Here is a 17931-nt window from a genome sequence, read left to right on the forward strand (position 1 = left end):
GAGGACAGTGTGCAGTGTGTGCTACATGAGGACAGTGTGCAGTGTGTGCTACATGAGGACAGTGTGCAGTGTGTGCTACATGAGGACAGTGTGCAGTGTGTGCTACATGAGGACAGTGTGCAGTGTGTGCTACATGAGGACAGTGTGCAGTGTGTGCTACATGAGGACAGTGTGCAGTGTGTGCTACATGAGGACAGTGTGCAGTGTGTGCTACATGAGGACAGTGTGCAGTGTGTGCTACATGAGGACAGTGTGCAGTGTGTGCTACATGAGGACAGTGTGCAGTGTGTGCTACATGAGGACTGTGTGCAGTGTGTGCTACATGAGGACAGTGTGCAGTGTGTGCTACATGAGGACAGTGTGCAGTGTGTGCTACATGAGGACAGTGTGCAGTGTGTGCTACATGAGGACAGTGTGCAGTGTGTGCTACATGAGGACAGTGTGCAGTGTGTGCTACATGAGGACAGTGTGCAGTGTGTGCTACATGAGGGCAGTGTGCAGTGTGTGCTACATGAGGACAGTGTGCAGTGTGTGCTACATGAGGACAGTGTGCAGTGTGTGCTACATGAGGACAGTGTGCAGTGTGTGCTACATGAGGACAGTGTGCAGTGTGTGCTACATGAGGACAGTGTGCAGTGTGTGCTACATGAGGACAGTGTGCAGTGTGTGCTACATGAGGACAGTGTGCAGTGTGTGCTACATGAGGACTGTGTGCAGTGTGTGCTACATGAGGACAGTGTGCAGTGTGTGCTACATGAGGACAGTGTGCAGTGTGTGCTACATGAGGACAGTGTGCAGTGTGTGCTACATGAGGACAGTGTGCAGTGTGTGCTACATGAGGACAGTGTGCAGTGTGTGCTACATGAGGACAGTGTGCAGTGTGTGCTACATGAGGACAGTGTGCAGTGTGTGCTACATGAGGACAGTGTGCAGTGTGTGCTACATGAGGACAGTGTGCAGTGTGTGCTACATGAGGACAGTGTGCAGTGTGTGCTACATGAGGACAGTGTGCAGTGTGTGCTACATGAGGACAGTGTGCAGTGTGTGCTACATGAGGACAGTGTGCAGTGTGTGCTACATGAGGACAGTGTGCAGTGTGTGCTACATGAGGACAGTGTGCAGTGTGTGCTACATGAGGACAGTGTGCAGTGTGTGCTACATGAGGACAGTGTGCAGTGTGTGCTACATGAGGGCAGTGTGCAGTGTGTGCTACATGAGGACAGTGTGCAGTGTGCCGTACAGGGCTGTGCGCTGCAGGATGCCCGTGAGCAAGGCCTGCTCGTCTGTGCGGTTGGACGTCAGGCTGTCTGCGTTTCGCTCAGAGCCATTGGTGGGTTTTCGGTCCAGGTTTGGGTCAGGAATCAATGGCCTCACCTCGTCATTCTTCTGCACAAAAGGGTCAAGAGGTCAAAATCACTGAAAGACCACCGGCACACATTTTTAAGAAGGCAACACTGCCTTCTGACCACTGACTTTAACCCCAGGTTGCTTCAGGTGGACTGAACCCGTCATAAATGTAAGTGTAAGTTGCTCTGGAGAACAATGTCAGCTAAATGACTTCCTCCATCATATTCCCAGACTCTCCAACTACTTACAAACTTGCATCACCTGACCAAACTCGAACCGGCACAGAAGTGATTTATACAGAGAAAGCATTTCCACTGCTTTTCCCAACTGTTAGTGAATCATGTATAAAGAGTACCTGAACACCATACTTAAGTAAAAGTACAGATCTACCTTACAGCAGAAATGACTCATTACAAGTCACCGATCTCAGTAAATCGTTAAGACTTTAGAAAATGTCTTTAAGCACCTGATATATTAACAGTACTAAAGGTATAGTGGAAGATTGTCTCTTTCCGGGTGGATCATCAAGACTATTGGTCCTCCTAGTTGTCAATCATTAATGTGATATGTTTACGTAAGGCCGTCGTACGTGCTCGTCGCTAGGTAGTTTTCGCTTTCTGCGCATGCGCACTTTCAGGTGTATATGTGGTGAGCTACGGTTTCAGCCATTCATTGAAGCTCGCCGTTCTCACCGGGTTTTTTTTTTTCAAAATGTCTAAAGGTTGCAAGAGAAAAAGTTTCTACGAATTGTATGACAAGAAGAGAAAGGCCTCTGAAGAAAGAAACAAGACCAGAGTGTTTTTGGGAGAATATTTCACACGCTGGCGTGCGCTAGAAGCACAGGTTGGGCTTCACTGATGCCTCAGTCGCGAAGTTTCTACTCAACAGGTACAGTTGGGCATGCTATTTGGAGAAGTCCATTTAAAATTACTGCTAGTAAAAGTTAATGTAAGCTAAGATTAGCGATGATAGCCCTGGCACAAGTCACGCACCGCGCAGACACAGTAAACATCTCAGTTTGTCAAAATTAAGTTAGTCTTGTGACCAAAAGGTAAAAGGTATCACGCTGAAATGTTATAAAACCGTGTGTTCATTTTTGATAATTCCAATGTGTTCACCATAGTATTTATTACACAAATGCAACAAGCTACTTCTCCATTGCAGATAATGTCGAGTCCTCACTCAATCGATCAGTATAGTAAGTAAATAAATGCCGACAGCAACTTATAAACAGAGCGTGCACGAGGAGAACTAGGCTCGTGCACGCTCTCTCGTGCACACGTTTAATAGGCGTTCCCTCTCGGGAGCAGGTCGAGTGTTGCACATGTGCATTTTTTTCAAAAGTGGAGAGGGCGGTTCTTCTCTAAAATTCGGGAAAATCTTTCACTATACCTTTAAGTATTTTTCTCATACTGAATGTAGGCTCAGATGCACTATTCATCAACACCTGAGAGACATACCAGTGAAAATCAAGAAAATGTTGGTTTGTGAGGAGAGCAATCATGTTTATTTTATAAAATAAATAAAAATAAAACCTAAAAATTACAATAAATCAAGGTCAGGTCGACACAACAGCCTCTTAAACGCCAACAAACACTCAATCTCAGTTAAGCTCAAGTGCCTAAAAAATGGCATAAAATACAACATCCTTCAAAAAGGTCTCGTCCATATGACAGATATGTAAAATGAAATAGTCAAAGCCGCTACTTGCACTGGACAAGCTGGCTTCGGCCTCATCTCATATATGGAAAGCCTGTGATTCAGAAACGACCTGCTAATGCACTCGCACTCGTGTAAAGTAGCTTTGTTGACAAGTTTGGATAAGAAAGTACAAAACACACATGATCTCGTACCTTCAATGCCCTGTAGATGGAGATATCAGATACACTGTACTGGTTTTATTGTTTAATGGGATTACTTTATGGATTTTGTAAGGTGTCCTTAAGTGCCATGAAAGGCACCTATAAATAAAACGTATTATTATTATTATATTCCTTCTTTATAGCAGAAATAAACTGCTGCAGAAAAAGTTAGGTGCCATTAAAAATGTACCAAGTTAAAGCATTACTCATTACAAATGTAATTGAAATAGTACATATAATTATTTAAAAAATGTAGTCAAGTAGAGAGTACAATTTAAATAATATATTTATACTCATGTAGCCCTATGGAAAAAATAGTATTTCCATAAGCCAATATTTTATTTTGGTTATTTTCATTGTAATATATATTTAACTGTTCTACAAGTGTTTATATTATGTTTACATGTGTTAATATATTAAGTTTGTTTGAAAATGCACTTACCCGTGAGAGTGTCCAATCAGGAGTGGGGTGAGAGGTGATGAGGAAAAAAGGATGAACAAAAATGAGATGGAGAGACATGTGAAGATTGTGCTGTGAGAGATATGAGCTAAAAGTTGGTAAAACACTGAGTTAAATGTTTTATGATAAGTGACATTGTATACTGCGCGGAGAGTGAGTTACAGACACTTAAATAAGTTACAGTGTGATAGTGCATGTCGTGGATTTTGCGGTTATAGTTCGCGAATCGCACCGAGGAGAAAGTGTGGACGGCTAGTTACCACGCACAAAACAGACTTTGCCAGCGAGTAGCCTGCTCGGTTGCTGTGTTGAGTGCATCGCCTGAAAAGCCTAATCCTCGAGGAAAAGACTGTGAAGGTTCGGAGGGACTCTTTCGGGCTGTTGAGCATTGGAAGCATCGTGTTCCGGAGCGCTGAAGGACGACACGGTGACTCATCAGTTCGAACGCTTGAGTTTTATTTTGTTTGTTGCGCCGAGGCGTGAAGCGACCATTGTGCTTTAGGTCTCAACGATCTCAAGCTACACAACAGGCCTGCCACGGGTATTCATTTGACTATCGGGGTATTCATTTTGTTTATTCATTTTGATGGCCATCTAGTCACTTGCCGGCATTAGATTTATAATTTAAATTGGTTTAATTTGGGGAATTGAATGTGATTGAAAATTGTGATTATTTGAATTTGTTTATTTGAATCTAATTGTATATTTGTACATATTTTATATTTTCTTTAAGTAAATAGTTCATAACTATTTCCTGTGAAGATTGTCTTTATATTTTGGGGGTTATATATTTATACGGGTGATTATATTGAAAGTAAATAATATAATTTAGCGTATAATAATTTGGTTTAGAGTGGATGTAATCAGTTGTGTTAAATTAACATAATAATTCCTTTCCAGTCAAAGTAATATTATACTTATAGTAGTATAGTAATTTAAGTAGGAATAAAAGTGGACATATAGTGAGAAGCTAGTAATTTACATTGGTGCATTAATTAATTAATAACAGAAAGAGAGATCTTTTGCGAAGTAGGAATTCGGGACGCGCACTTCAATAAAATAGCTAAGACACGCTAAAGGGGGCGCTACATAAAATGGGGGCTCGTCCGGGATAATTAATTAATGCAAGTAATTAATTAGTGAGTTTCGCTAATACAGTTAGCAATTAGAGAGAAGTTTGTTAGCATTCAGAGAAATTAAACACTAATTACTGAGAAGCTATAAAAAAAATAAAAAAAACGTATAGAAAATGGAAGCTAAGTGTAGTGCAGTTGAGTTAGTCCAAGAGCTCAAAGACAGGTGCAGAAGAGAAGAATTGGATGATGCCCATGCTCTCATGGTACTGATACCAGAAGATGTTACAAATGCCCAGGTCGAAGACGCTCTAGGAGCCATAAAAGCATTAGGGCGAGTACGAGTGAGGGGACGGACAATCAGTCTGAAGCTGGATAGCCACAGAGTGCTATGCGAGTCCAAAGAGATGGTGGATCCCACCAAAGTCCCTCCTGAGTTGTTGCCCGAAGGTAAAACGAAAAATTGGAGGATTGTCGTTGCTTCTGAAAGTCATGCTCCTCCTAGCCCGTTAAAGAGCTTGTTGGAGGAAACACAAGAGAGTGGCTCGGCTGAGTCTATTATTCGTGCAGTAGGTGATTTGCTTACCAAGATAGGGACACCGTCAGGGGAAAACAGCAGTTACCGTCGACTGAGAGTGTTCTCGAACTGTGCCGACGCCAGTGGGAGAAGAGTCTCTTGAACATTGGTTGGAACATGCACACCTAATGGTCGAGGAGAGCGAGTGTTCAAATAAGGAGAAACGACGACGCATCATGGAAAGTCTGAAAGGTCCTGCTCTCGCTGTTGTAAAGGCTGTGCGGACTGCTGATCCAGAGGTTAGTCCTGCTCGGTGCTTAGAAGCCCTCGAGGGTGCTTTTGGTTCTGCTGAGACTGGCGAAGACCTGTATTTTGCCTTTAGATTGCTACAGCAGCAGCCAAAGGAGAAGATGTCTGACTTTCTAAGACGCATAGAACTGTCATTGACCAAAGTAGTTCGTCGGGGAGGTTTACCCACAAGTCGTACTGACCGTGCCCGAGTGGAGCAGCTGCTAAGAGGAGCTATCCACGCAGATATGATGCTTGTTCAGCTTAAACTCCGAGAGAGAAAGGAAAACCCTCCATCATTCTTGGAACTGCTGAGTGAGATAAGGAGTGAAGAAGAATATGAGTCATCAAGGATGAAGTTGAACACCTCTGTCCGAAGTGTCCACACAAATCCGACTACAGAGAGTAGGCAGGATGATGTCGAGCGATTGAGAACAGAAATTCAAGAACTCAAGTCCATGTTCACTGCCATGAGTACTTTGCCTAGCCAGGTAGTAGCAGACCGCAAAAGACCTAAGGCTATGACAAAGATGCACACTTCAGAGATAAGTAACGAGACTGAAGTAGCGTTGTTGAGAAAACAGGTGAACGACCTACAAAAGCAACTGACAGACCAGAAACTTAAGAACTCTGAATCCCCTATTTCAGTAGCTCGAGTGGAGTCATCGAGACAAGTATCTAGTGATAGTAGAAGACAATCCTATAACGACTCAGATGGAAATTTCTGTTATCGCTGTGGTGAGAGCGGCCATTACTCTGTCAAATGCCAAAACGCAGAGAATCAGGCCAAAGTGATACAAAAGCTGATACACGCTCTAAAGAGAGCTAAACAGAGTGATCCATCGTTGGAAACGGCAGGAGGTCGTCACACAGAATGTTCAGCTAAGAAGAGTGAAGTTATCACCCTTGGAAAAGGTATTTCAAGGATTGATCGGCCCCTGTTCAATCATACCAGTAAAGATTAATGGCCAGTACTGTGAAGCACTTCTGGATAGTGGCTCTCAAATCACTATTATCTTCGAGACCTGGTACAAACACCACTTATCTGATATCCCAATTCAGCCAGTGTCAGGGTTGGCGATATGGGGGCTGAGTGACACAAGTTACCCTTACTTGGGATATGTAGTAGTGGAAATGGAGTTTCCAGAGAAGGTCACGGGCGCAAAGGAGACACTCTCCGTCCTTGCTCTGATTTGTCCAAGTTCCAAAAGCCCTGAAAAGACACCTGTGATTCTAGGCACCAATGCCAATCTGTTCCAGCGATTGTCTATGCTCTGCCGAGAGACCACAGGAGTAGACCTTGCACAGACCCTTGGCATAAGAACCAAGAACTCCCATGTTCGCACAGACACACCAATCACAGAGAGAGATGAGGGTGAAGTGGCATCTGTGAAATGGATGGGCCCAGGCTCACTAACCGCTGGGTAAAGACATGTTGATGGTGGATGCATCACCCGCTACGCCATTACCAGCAGGAGTACTGCTGCAGCCTATGGTGGTACATGGCACTGCCGTGGATGGTCACCTCACTGTACTTATCCAAAATGAGTCTCTAAGAGACACCGTCATTCCAGTTGGAACTGTCTTAGGTCAACTGTGTCACGCTGATCCAGTCAGTCCATCCATGAAGGTTGAAACTGAAACAGTGACTGTACCAGCAGAGTTAGACCCTCATCTGATCCAGTTTGGCGATTCACCCATATCACCACAATGGAAAGCACGACGAAAGAAAACATTTGCAGTATGTTGACTGTCTGAAACGTGATTTACAAAGAGCATATAAACTGGCTGGTCAAGCTGCAGACAAGACTCATCTGAGGAACAAGAGAGCCTATGATCAGAAGGTCAAGTTTCAGAAAATTCCGGAAGGAGACAGAGTTCTGTTGAAAATTCTAGGACTCAAAGGGAAACATAAGTTGGAAAGCCGTTGGAGTTCTATACCTCATGTAGTGGTTGGACAAATGCCGAACTTACCTGTATTCCGGGTGAAACCTGAGGAAGGAAGAGGTAGGGAGAGAACCATTCATCGAGATCATATCTTACCAATTGGACAATCGGTGAGGATTCCAGTGGAACAAGGGTGTGAAGAAACCCACGTGAGACCTAGAACACGTTCAAGCAGAACAAGACAAAGACAAAAGAACGTGAATCAAAGAGAAGAAATACCAGAGGTAACTGATTCATCATCTGAAGTGGAGTATGAATATGTCAGTAGACCATACATGGAGTATGGGGAGTGTCTACTGAAGAGGAGAGAAACTCGTGATGGAATCTCAGTACGTTCGCAGTATGAAGAGGACAGAGAACCTGATACTGTGCAATCAGCGGAAGAACTGGATTCTGACGAAAGAGATGATGATGATGAAAGTCAAGAAGCAGAGAGAGATGTGGATACAGATGATTCCGAAATGGACATGGATGCTGGAAGAAATTCTGTTAAAGTACCTGGAGAGAGTCTGAGCTCTAGGACAGAAGTTAATAGAGTACCTAGCACCAGAGTAACTGAGAAGAGAAGAATAAAACCAGTGTTGAGATTAACCTATGATGAACCTGGAAAAGCCAGTGAGCAACCTATTACTATAGTTCATAGAGGAGTAACTATTACTATAGGCAAAACCAAAGTTTCCACTTAGTTATAAGTAGGAACTGATAGTTCTACTTAGAAACAAAAGTTAAGTTAATCTATCTACATCGCCTATGTGGGTTATGTGTTATGTTGTATGAGGACATGTAGACATTTAGTAAGGGGAGGATGTAGCCCTATGGAAAAAATAATATTTCCATAAGCCAATATTTTATTTTGGTTATTTTCATTGTAATATATATTTAACTGTTCTACAAGTGTTTATATTATGTTTACATGTGTTAATATATTAAGTTTGTTTGAAAATGCACTTACCCGTGAGAGTGTCCAATCAGGAGCGGGGTGAGAGGTGATGAGGAAAAAAGGATGAACAAATGAGATGGAGAGACATGTGAAGATTGTGCTGTGAGAGATACGAGCTAAAAGTTGGTAAAACACTGAGTTAAATGTTTTATGATAAGTGACATTGTATACTGCGTGGAGAGTGAGTTACAGACACTTAAATAAGTTACAGTGTGATAGTGCATGTCGTGGATTTTGCGGTTATAGTTCGCGCACCGAGGAGAAAGTGTGGACGGCTAGTTACCACGCACGAGCAAAACAGACTTTGCCAGCGAGTAGCCTGCTCGGTTGCTGTGTTGAGTGCATCGCCTGAAAAGCCTAATCCTCGAGGAAAAGACTGTGAAGGTTCGGAGGGACTCTTTCGGGCTGTTGAGCATTGGAAGCATCGTGTTCCGGAGCGCTGAAAGACGACACGGTGACTCATCAGTTCGGACGCGTGAGTTTTATTTTGTTTGTTGCACCGAGGCGTGAAGCGACCATTGTGTTTTAGGTCTCAACGATCTCAAGCTACACAACAGGCCTGCCACGCAGTGGACACCCCTGACATCCGATTGGCCACCCCGGGTGCCACCCCAAAATTGTATTCGTTTTTTTTTTTTTTTTTTTTTACGTTACGCAGCGCGCGCAGTTTTCAAACGGACAAAATATTTCGTATTCAGAGGACGAGAGAAGATGTTTGCAGATACCGAAGAATAAGAAAAAATCATATTTGAAGTACGTTTTTAAGGTTTAACGTCAGGGTTGTTTGCTCTGAATACATTTTATGAGACGCTGTGTGAGTAAGGCTGCAATAGGCTACCAATTGATCAGACTAGAGAGAGATCGGTTCGCAATTTAACAATCCGTACGCATACACCTGTGCAAGTAATACACGCATATAATTTACCATGCCGTGTGTACGTTAGGTTACAGTAAGTTATACAAATGTTTAGATATTGTGGGGAAGTAGGTTACAGCTGTCAGTGTTCAGCGAGTTAAGATTTGGTTGAAATCGATTAGCTCAGTTAAGTTACTTCAATTCAGAATAGTGCTAGCAATGATCAAATTGGTAACTTAGACTGGTAGTTGATTTTAATGTTATGAGTGTAATTTAAATTACTCTCTCCCCGCCATTGACGAGTTTATGGCTTTCTGTGTTTTCACTGTTATAAGGTATGGGGCACTATTACACATCTCCTGAACGTTAGCCTACCTCCATATCAAAACACAGGCAAAGAAGCAGAAACTAGCGATATCGTAATGTGATCACTATAGGACTGAAGTTTTGGGGGCGTTGATGGACTCGATCTACTCATCCGTGTTTTGATCATCATTCTGAATCTGATCTGGATGTAGTCTTTTATATAAATAAATAAATAAATAAAAATCTCAGCTTTTGCTCATGTTGCTTTTTTAATGAAACTTCCCAACATTTAAGTTGATAAAAAAGGATGCACAAAGCTAGAATAAAACTGATTATTTTATTTAAAAGCATAGGGTCTGTTTTTCTTTAGATATATTGCATGTTCAGATATTCATACAACAACATCATGGGGTGCCATGAAATTGTGAAAATGACAAACATCGCTGGTGGTGGCTGACAATTTTTTTAAATTTTTTTTATTTTATATTTAATGGTGGCGGGAAAGAGTTAAGATAACAAAAATTGGTAATTGGATGATTAGATGTAACCATAGGCTGTCATATTTTTGCACAGGATCAATTAAACATGAAAAGAAAGGGAGAGATATCAGTTCTTTTTAAAGAAACAAACAGACCCCAGCCCTTGTATCACCACTGGACCCCAGAGCAGCTCCCTATACTGAGGCTAGTCAGAGTCAGTGTGGTCAGACTTCAGGACCACCAACCGCTCAGAGCCCAGACACAGGCAGTCAATCACACACTCAATTCAGGAATTTAAGTTGAGATGATTTTGTCAAATTAAAAAGTTAGTTCACCCCAAAAGAAGATATTTTAAAGCATGTTGGTAACCAAATAGTTTTGGGTTCTCTTTGACTTCCATAGTATTTTTTCTTTCTATACTATGGATGTTGATGGGAACCAAAACTGTGTGGTTACCAGCACGCTTTAAAATATCTTCTTTTGTGTTCCGCAGAAGAAGTTCATACAGGTTTGGACCTTTAAAATGTTGGTTCATGTGTGTTCTTGTTGATGGCTGTGGTATTTATATTGTGATTATACACTAATGGTTCTTGTGTTATACATAGATGTATCAAAAGAGGACACAAATACCTCTGATTACTGTGTGTGTGTGTGTGTGTGTGTGTGTGTGTGTGTGTGTGTGTGTGTGTGTGTGTGTGTGTGTGTGTGTGTGTGTGTGTGTGTGTACACCCCCGAAAGAAGCAGTGGCCACCCCCTGGCCACCCCATGTATAAAATTCTAGTTCCGCCACTGCTGCCACGGGTATTCATTTGACTATCGGGGTATTCATTTTGTTTATTCATTTTGATGGCCATCTAGTCACTTGCCGGCATTAGATTTATAATTTAAATTGGTTTAATTTGGGGAATTGAATGTGATAGAAAATTGTGATTATTTGAATTTGTTTATTTGAATCTAATTGTATATTTGTACATATTTTATATTTTCTTTAAGTAAATAGTTCATAACTATTTCCTGTGAAGATTGTCTTTATATTTTGGGGGTTATATATTTATACGGGTGATTATATTGAAAGTAAATAATATAATTTAGCGTATAATAATTTGGTTTAGAGTGGATGTAATCAGTTGTGTTAAATTAACATAATAATTCCTTTCCAGTCAAAGTAATATTATACTTATAGTAGTATAGTCATTTAAGTAGGAATAAAAGTGGACATATAGTGAGAAGCTAGTAATTTACATTGGTGCATTAATTAATTAATAACAGAAAGAGAGATCTTTTGCGAAGTAGGAATTTTGCGAAGCGCACTTCAATAAAATAGCTAAGACACGCTAAAGGGGGCGCTACACTCAGTAAAACCACAAAGAAGAAGCCAAAAAAGATACAGTTATTATTAGTTAACACTAATTACAGTTACTCAAATACTTTACACCACTGATAAAGATCATTTTATAGAGATTTGGCTAAAAAAAACAAGTCTATTAAGTATTTTATGGCTTAAAAGGAAGTACAAAAAATACAGTGTGGTGCAAGAGTACAAACCATTTATAAATAATGTTTTAAACGTTTGATATAATAATAATACATGGTTAAAATATGAGAATTTAGAGAAAATTATAATAATAATATTTAGAATGAATTTGTATTAAACTTTTCAAAATCATGAATCACATTTTTTTCAATGTACTCTATGACATTTTCTCAATAATTACATATATTTCCTAGCCTGACTACGTCAGACTTCCTACTTCCGCTACTTTCATTTCGCTCCTGTATTCAGTCTGAGACAGCGGCCTATCTTTCAGTTTTCCACCGGCCTTCGGACGGCCGGGCCAATCAACGAACAGAGGGCGGGCTGAGAGCCGTGACGTAGACGCTAAGCGCCGAGTTTTACATTGTAGGTCAGAGAAATCGAAAACCGAAACGAGACACGGGATGCAATTCGCTCTGTTATGGAGAACCAGTGCCGCCGCTCCCACCACGCGCTGTGCGTAGGGAACCAAGAGCTGAGGAGGCACCAAAAAAAATAGCGTTCCGGGAGTCTCCCGCATATTGATAGCGGCTCTCTGATGCCCGTGAATTAGTTAAAATCTCCGGAATCTAGAGCGAGCGTGCCCGCAAGACACTGACTGTGCTCCAAACATAGACAGTATATAAGATGGACACAGCGACCCCATAGACTTCAACGGAGAAAAGTGAAGCCCATTTAAAGCACTCACTTCCTGATCGCCAGGCGAACTGCGCAGGCTCAAACTGAGCTTGAACATGTGAGCAACGTGTCTGACAGCTGTCAGTCTTCTAGTAGCTGTGCGGAGAGAAATCTGAATCATTCCCTTCCGAATCTCGCAGAGACGGAGAGCGTGAGCATTAGCTGTCCATGAGCTAGCAGCAGGATCAACTTTATCACTCTCTGTGGGCTACTCCCTTCACTTTATCGGACTTAATGCCTCCACGTCCTCCCGATTGCCTGCGAGCTTCTCCGCCGGTCTATACGGTAATTTCTCTACAGTGCGACAGAGAGTCGCGTGAGTTATGACGCAATCGTTAGCCTATTTTTACAAAAACGGCTTCTACGGGGCCATAACGTAAGATACAAGGTAATGAAGCCTTTTATACATTGTCGAGTTTCTTTAGAAATAAATGATGGACAAATGGAGTCTTTGGACGCCTCAGATGTAAAGTTATTCGCTGTCAAAGTGACGCAAAAATGAATGGGAGTCAATGCAGTGCTAACAGCAGGTGATGTTCTGCTACAATGGCGGCGCCCGCGGAGGCTTCAGTTTCCGGCGGATGGATTACCCCCTTGGCTCCAAACCGCGTAGCGCGTGCACGGCAGAGAGGGAGAGAGAGCAAGAGTGTGTGTGCCTCATGAAGCTTCTCGGGGTAGAGGGCATCATAAAGGAGTTATGCTTAGGACACTGAAATGGCTAGCAGCGGCACTGGCTGTGTTTGTGTTGGCTACAAATATTTTCTTGTTTCACTCTGTCAAAAATAAATTTAGAGGCCGTGATTGTACCGTGGATGCGTAGATTAACGACGCATAATCTGCAAAAGTCGTTTACAGCCATGTTCACTCCGGTATTTCGCTCGCATCATCATGCGTTTACAGCAGGTTTACAGTGTAAGTTCGATCATAGATTTGAGTTCGATGCATGATGTCTGTGGTTCGATGCGGCTGTACAGGCGCATAACATACGTCCTAACTAAACTTATCTGATTGGTTTACGGGTAACCAATGATTTTAAACTTCAGACAATCGCCCCCTAGCGAGAGAGAAAACACTTCTCTATTATGCCATTCCAGACTCTGTCTACGAAGCAAAGTGAAGTAGCAGAGTCTGGTATTACCAGGCTATATATTTCCAGGCCTGGATATGAAAACCCACTGATATTAATATCACACACTTTCCATGACATTGGGAACCTTGAAAACATAATTTCCTCATACATGATCACATGTCAGATCTAGGGGTCAGATGCACACATACTCTCAGTTTATGACATTTCATAATATCTAATCATAACGGATCCAGCAGTGAAGCCAATAACTCTGAATAGAAAAACAATCAAATGGCATTAGAGTAATAAGTTTGGTGTAGTTTTGAAACACACACACACACAGTATTGGCCTGTTCGTGTGGCCAGAGCTACAAACACACACCAGTAATGACAAATGTGTGATGTGTGTTATTGTTTTAGGAACACAAACGCCACATTCAGCAGTATTTTATAGCCGTTATATGTGTATTTTGATCAAATCTCCTCTACCTGGTCCGACGTTTCGCTATCGCTGCTGAAACAGCACCCCATGATACACGTTCAGCGGGTTCAGTCTCTTTTCTGAGTGCGTTTTTCGTCCCCCGAGCGGTTTTTAGTATTTTGTTTGTTGGCTGTGTAGAGAGGTTCGTTGCAAACGCAGGGACCATCACATGACAGCACTCCCAGTCGTGTCACGTTACTTCCGTTTTCACACAACTACCCCTGGCACGTCATTTCCGCCCGTCGCGTGACCGAGCAGAGCCGTTATGTTCGTTTAACAGACTGATAAAAAATAAATAAATAAAGGCGTCGTAAGAGGTTTCAGTGTTTTACTCTTATTATTAGTTTCTAAATTAAACAACAAAAAAAGTCCTCCTACGCGATTGTTTCTCGTTGGCTTAATTTCAGGCGTGATATTTTGTAAAACACTTTTGTTGGAAGAAAATGTTGACAAATATAACGTTATTCATAATATATTAACGTAATTATAATTAACATATTGGCTTATAATAAGAACAAACATATTGGCTTAGTAAAAGTTTAGCTCCCTATCTAACTATTTTCATATATTTATATATTTATATATATTTACTGTAGCAATGTTTGCAGTTCTACTAATTATAGTAAAACTAAAACGTTGTGGGATGATTATGGGATTATAAAGTAACTTTACCAAAAGTACCATATTTAATATGGTGGCATAATTAAATGCGACACAATATAAAGTCACACCGCTCTCTCCCTGTTTACCAGATTATTTAATTAATGTCTATGCAAATTGTATTGGTGTAAACAGACAAAAAAAAAAGATCATCTCTTTATGTGATAATTACTTAATTATGTATTTTAAAAATGTTTTATCCCTCAGGTTTACATGACTGAAAATACTATAAACACACTACTCTTCCATCTTAATTTTGTCATTAGAGCATATGGAGATGGGTTTGTGTTTTGAGGTTACTGCAATATGTAATTGTTGTTTCATGGTTAAATAGTTGTGTTAGCTTTTGTGTAATAAAGTTCAGCTACTTTATAATACGTATTGCAAAAAACAATACTGCAACTGAAATTGAGTGAAGTTGAATAGAATATATGATTATGTATTAAATCTTAATATATTATTAATTATTATGTGATTGTGTATTATAAATTATTATGATAGTGTATTTGCTTCATAACAGGATGTACTTTATATTACTTGAATATAACACTTGATCAGGCTTATAGCATAGCCAGTAACAAACCAGAAAGGGGGGTTCAACCTCAGTTCTGCACATCTCTCCAAAATGGTTGCACCATATCACAACAAAAAGAAAATATGCTCGAAATTTTCAATATTTGTAAAAAAAAAAAAAAAAAACTTTTTTAGTAGGATAAATCTCATTTAAAATGTTGAAGTTCACTAATTAATTATTAGACAGATAATTTATTCCTTTTTTTATTTAAACTGTATCAAAATGTATTCCCGCCTAATATAGGGTTTGGGTAATAAGCCTGTAAAATTTAATTTCTAATTACTTTATTTGTACATTTTTTAATCGCAAACGTCTAAGGAGAGCTGTCTCAGTTTTGGGGAGCCTTAGGATTACAAAATGTCGTTTCTATCTTGATAGCTCTGCAACCATTGTAGATAATAATGGTAAATCTTGTGCAGAGCCAGCCTATACGGATCAATTTATATTTAAATTTATGAATCTTACTCCAAAACCAAAAATGCTGCAAGGTTTTCAAAATAAAGGGATGCTCAACGACATCAAATGCTTTGTAAAATGTTTTTAAAATAAAATTAAATAAAAATAAGAAACCCACTCCATTGAACCACATCACTAATCGAGTAAATCTAAAAACAATCTAATATTATTATGGATTGAATAAAATTCTGAAACACTGATTGTGTCCCACTAATTATAGTAGAAATATCCTTTTTTCAGCCTAGCAGCGATGGCCCCAGAATTTTTGATGTTAAGCAAAGTAATAGGCCTCAGATTGTCTAAGACTCTTTTATATTTATCAGCTTTGGGAATCAAATTAATCAAGCCTTCACTTTCAACTCTTTTTCATCAACTCTTTATTTTCAATACATTCTTTTAGGGCACTGAATAACATATTTCTCAAATCCCCCCCAGAAATTTTTTTTTTATTAGTGAGGGCATCTTTCCCTGGGGATTTGTTTAAACTTTAAAGGCATCTTCTCCACTGAATCCAATTCTTCAATCCTAAGATCTGAATCAGATAAAACGTTTAAAAGAGTCTTCAGTACGTGGAATATTGTTCTGGATTTTAGCACAATTTTTTTTATATAAAATAAGACTCATCTGAGGAGAAAGCTGGAGAATATAGTTTAGAATAGTATAACTAAAACACTTGCTTCATAAGTTACAGAGCGGATATGTGATTTACTGAAAGCGGCCCCTTTAAGAAAGATGACACCGCGCGCACTGAGCATGCGCAGAAGAGAAGAAACAAGATACACACGAGAGACGAGACGAGCGCTGAAACTTTCGATCGTGAATGAAGTACAAATGTGGAATATTTTCTCCGGATGTCGTATATTTCCAGTCTGCAGGTCAGATATGTATTTATCATGTAAGAATTGATGTTTGTGTTGTATAAATGTACATTGTTCGTAGTGTAACGTACAGAGAATTAAAACATAGTCACATTTCAAGTACATTATTGGCAAGACAAATATTTGTACATTTGTATTCTCAAAGTAATTTATGAAAGTAATAACGGTTGAGCTTCTGAGAAGCCTCTTTATCTCGTTCAATAGTCCCTGTTTTCACCTCATTCATTAATCATTATGGTGATGTCTGAGATCTTCTGTAAATTGGCACATCAAGCTCGTCATTAGTGTCTGACAAACTACAGGATCATCACTTTATGTGTTAATCACCTATCAATGTGTGTTTTTAATGTTTTACCCCTCAAGTACAAGACTAAAATACTATTAAAGGCAACAGAAACCAAACCTGCAAACTCTCTTTCTGACACTGAAATCGGCCATTCATGATTAGTGCAGATCTGATGAGTTTTTATTTGAATGTATATCTGAAGAGAAATTACTGTCTTTATAAAAGTTTCAATCTTCTTTTATTTTTCCTCAGTAATGCCTGATAATATTGTTTATAAGCGCAGCGCTGCTTGTGTTCAGGATTAACCGCTGTATTTCTGCTTTTCCATAAAGCCAGCTTCTGCCAGAGAGTGAATTTGCATTTTCATTCAGCCTGTCTGCCTTTAAGTTAATTAACATTACATACATAATAATTTAATAGGCTCAAATGTGAGGGTTATCCTTTTTGTTAATAACTTTTTATTTGGTAACAACTGTAAAGTTTTTTTAAATTGTCATTTTACAGTTTATGATGTTACCAGACATTGACTTTGATTCAAAACAACTTTGTGATCTAAACATGTTTGTTCTAATATCAGAACTTTTTTTTTAATTATTTCACAATTTTTAGAAGAATTGTTACTTATAAGTTAAGTATTTATTTAATAAATAAATAAATAAGTTATACCCCCGACACCCCCTCTATTCAGTCTGTACATATTGTTAATTAAGTGGATTTCTGTCATCTAATGTTAGATTTCAGATTAGTTTAAATATTAATTGAATAATATAACCTGTGCCCTGTTTCATTATTATATCCTGGGTTACATAAAAATACACAACCTAGAGCTTTTTTTTATGCTACTAATATGTAACCATCAAAATGCTCTATATTTGAACAACTACATTAAAGGCACCATATGTGTTTACTGTATAAATTCAGTAACTTATCTTTGATTATTCCAGATCTGGTCCTGTGGGCGTCAGTATCACACAGTGATCACAGTTCACACCTGCAGTGAAGCCCCTCCCACAATAATTCACCAATAAATACTGGGAATATTCCCATCATCCTACAAGAGAAGGACAAACTCCAGGAGTAGCCGCTGAAATCTGTGTGACTGTTAAAGATGGAGTTTATTAAAGAGGAGATTGAAGACATGAGGGATCCAGAACCATCCAGAATAAAACATGAAGATACTGAGGAACAAATAGGTTGGTGTCCATTCTTGATTCTTTATTGTTGGCTGCTTTGGTGGCTG

The 17931-nt window shown here is 39.8% G+C and overlaps 2 protein-coding genes across 6 annotated transcripts in view; one reads left to right on the forward strand and one right to left on the reverse strand.

Moving 5' to 3' along the window:
- Positions 1–14078, reverse strand: part of lamtor1 (late endosomal/lysosomal adaptor, MAPK and MTOR activator 1) — a 23894-nt gene extending 9816 nt beyond the window's left edge. The window contains exons 1-2 of one of the 4 annotated variants that reach the window (XM_079610047.1): positions 13846–14078; positions 1241–1386 (exon numbers count right to left, since the gene is read on the reverse strand). In XM_079610047.1, the coding sequence (XP_079466173.1) occupies positions 1241–1386; positions 13846–13887 (188 nt within the window). In that variant the 5' untranslated portion in view covers positions 13888–14078. Of the gene's footprint in view, positions 1–1240; positions 1387–3651; positions 4413–13845 lie in introns of those variants that run through there. The other 3 variants (XM_079610048.1, XM_079610049.1, XM_079610046.1) reach the window with 3 other exon arrangements.
- A 3557-nt stretch (positions 14079–17635) lies between these two features.
- LOC306997034 (uncharacterized protein) overlaps positions 17636–17931 on the forward strand; it is a 56029-nt gene continuing 55733 nt past the window's right edge. Inside the window, exon 1 of one of the 2 annotated variants that reach the window (XM_079610043.1) lies at positions 17636–17884. In XM_079610043.1, the coding sequence (XP_079466169.1) occupies positions 17800–17884 (85 nt within the window). In that variant the 5' untranslated portion in view covers positions 17636–17799. The remainder of the gene's footprint in view (positions 17885–17931) is intronic. The other variant, XM_079610042.1, reaches the window with a different exon arrangement.

Source organism: Phoxinus phoxinus (genome assembly GCF_949152265.1).
Source record: "Phoxinus phoxinus genome assembly, chromosome: 4".
NCBI classification, from domain to species: Eukaryota; Metazoa; Chordata; class Actinopteri; order Cypriniformes; family Leuciscidae; genus Phoxinus; species Phoxinus phoxinus.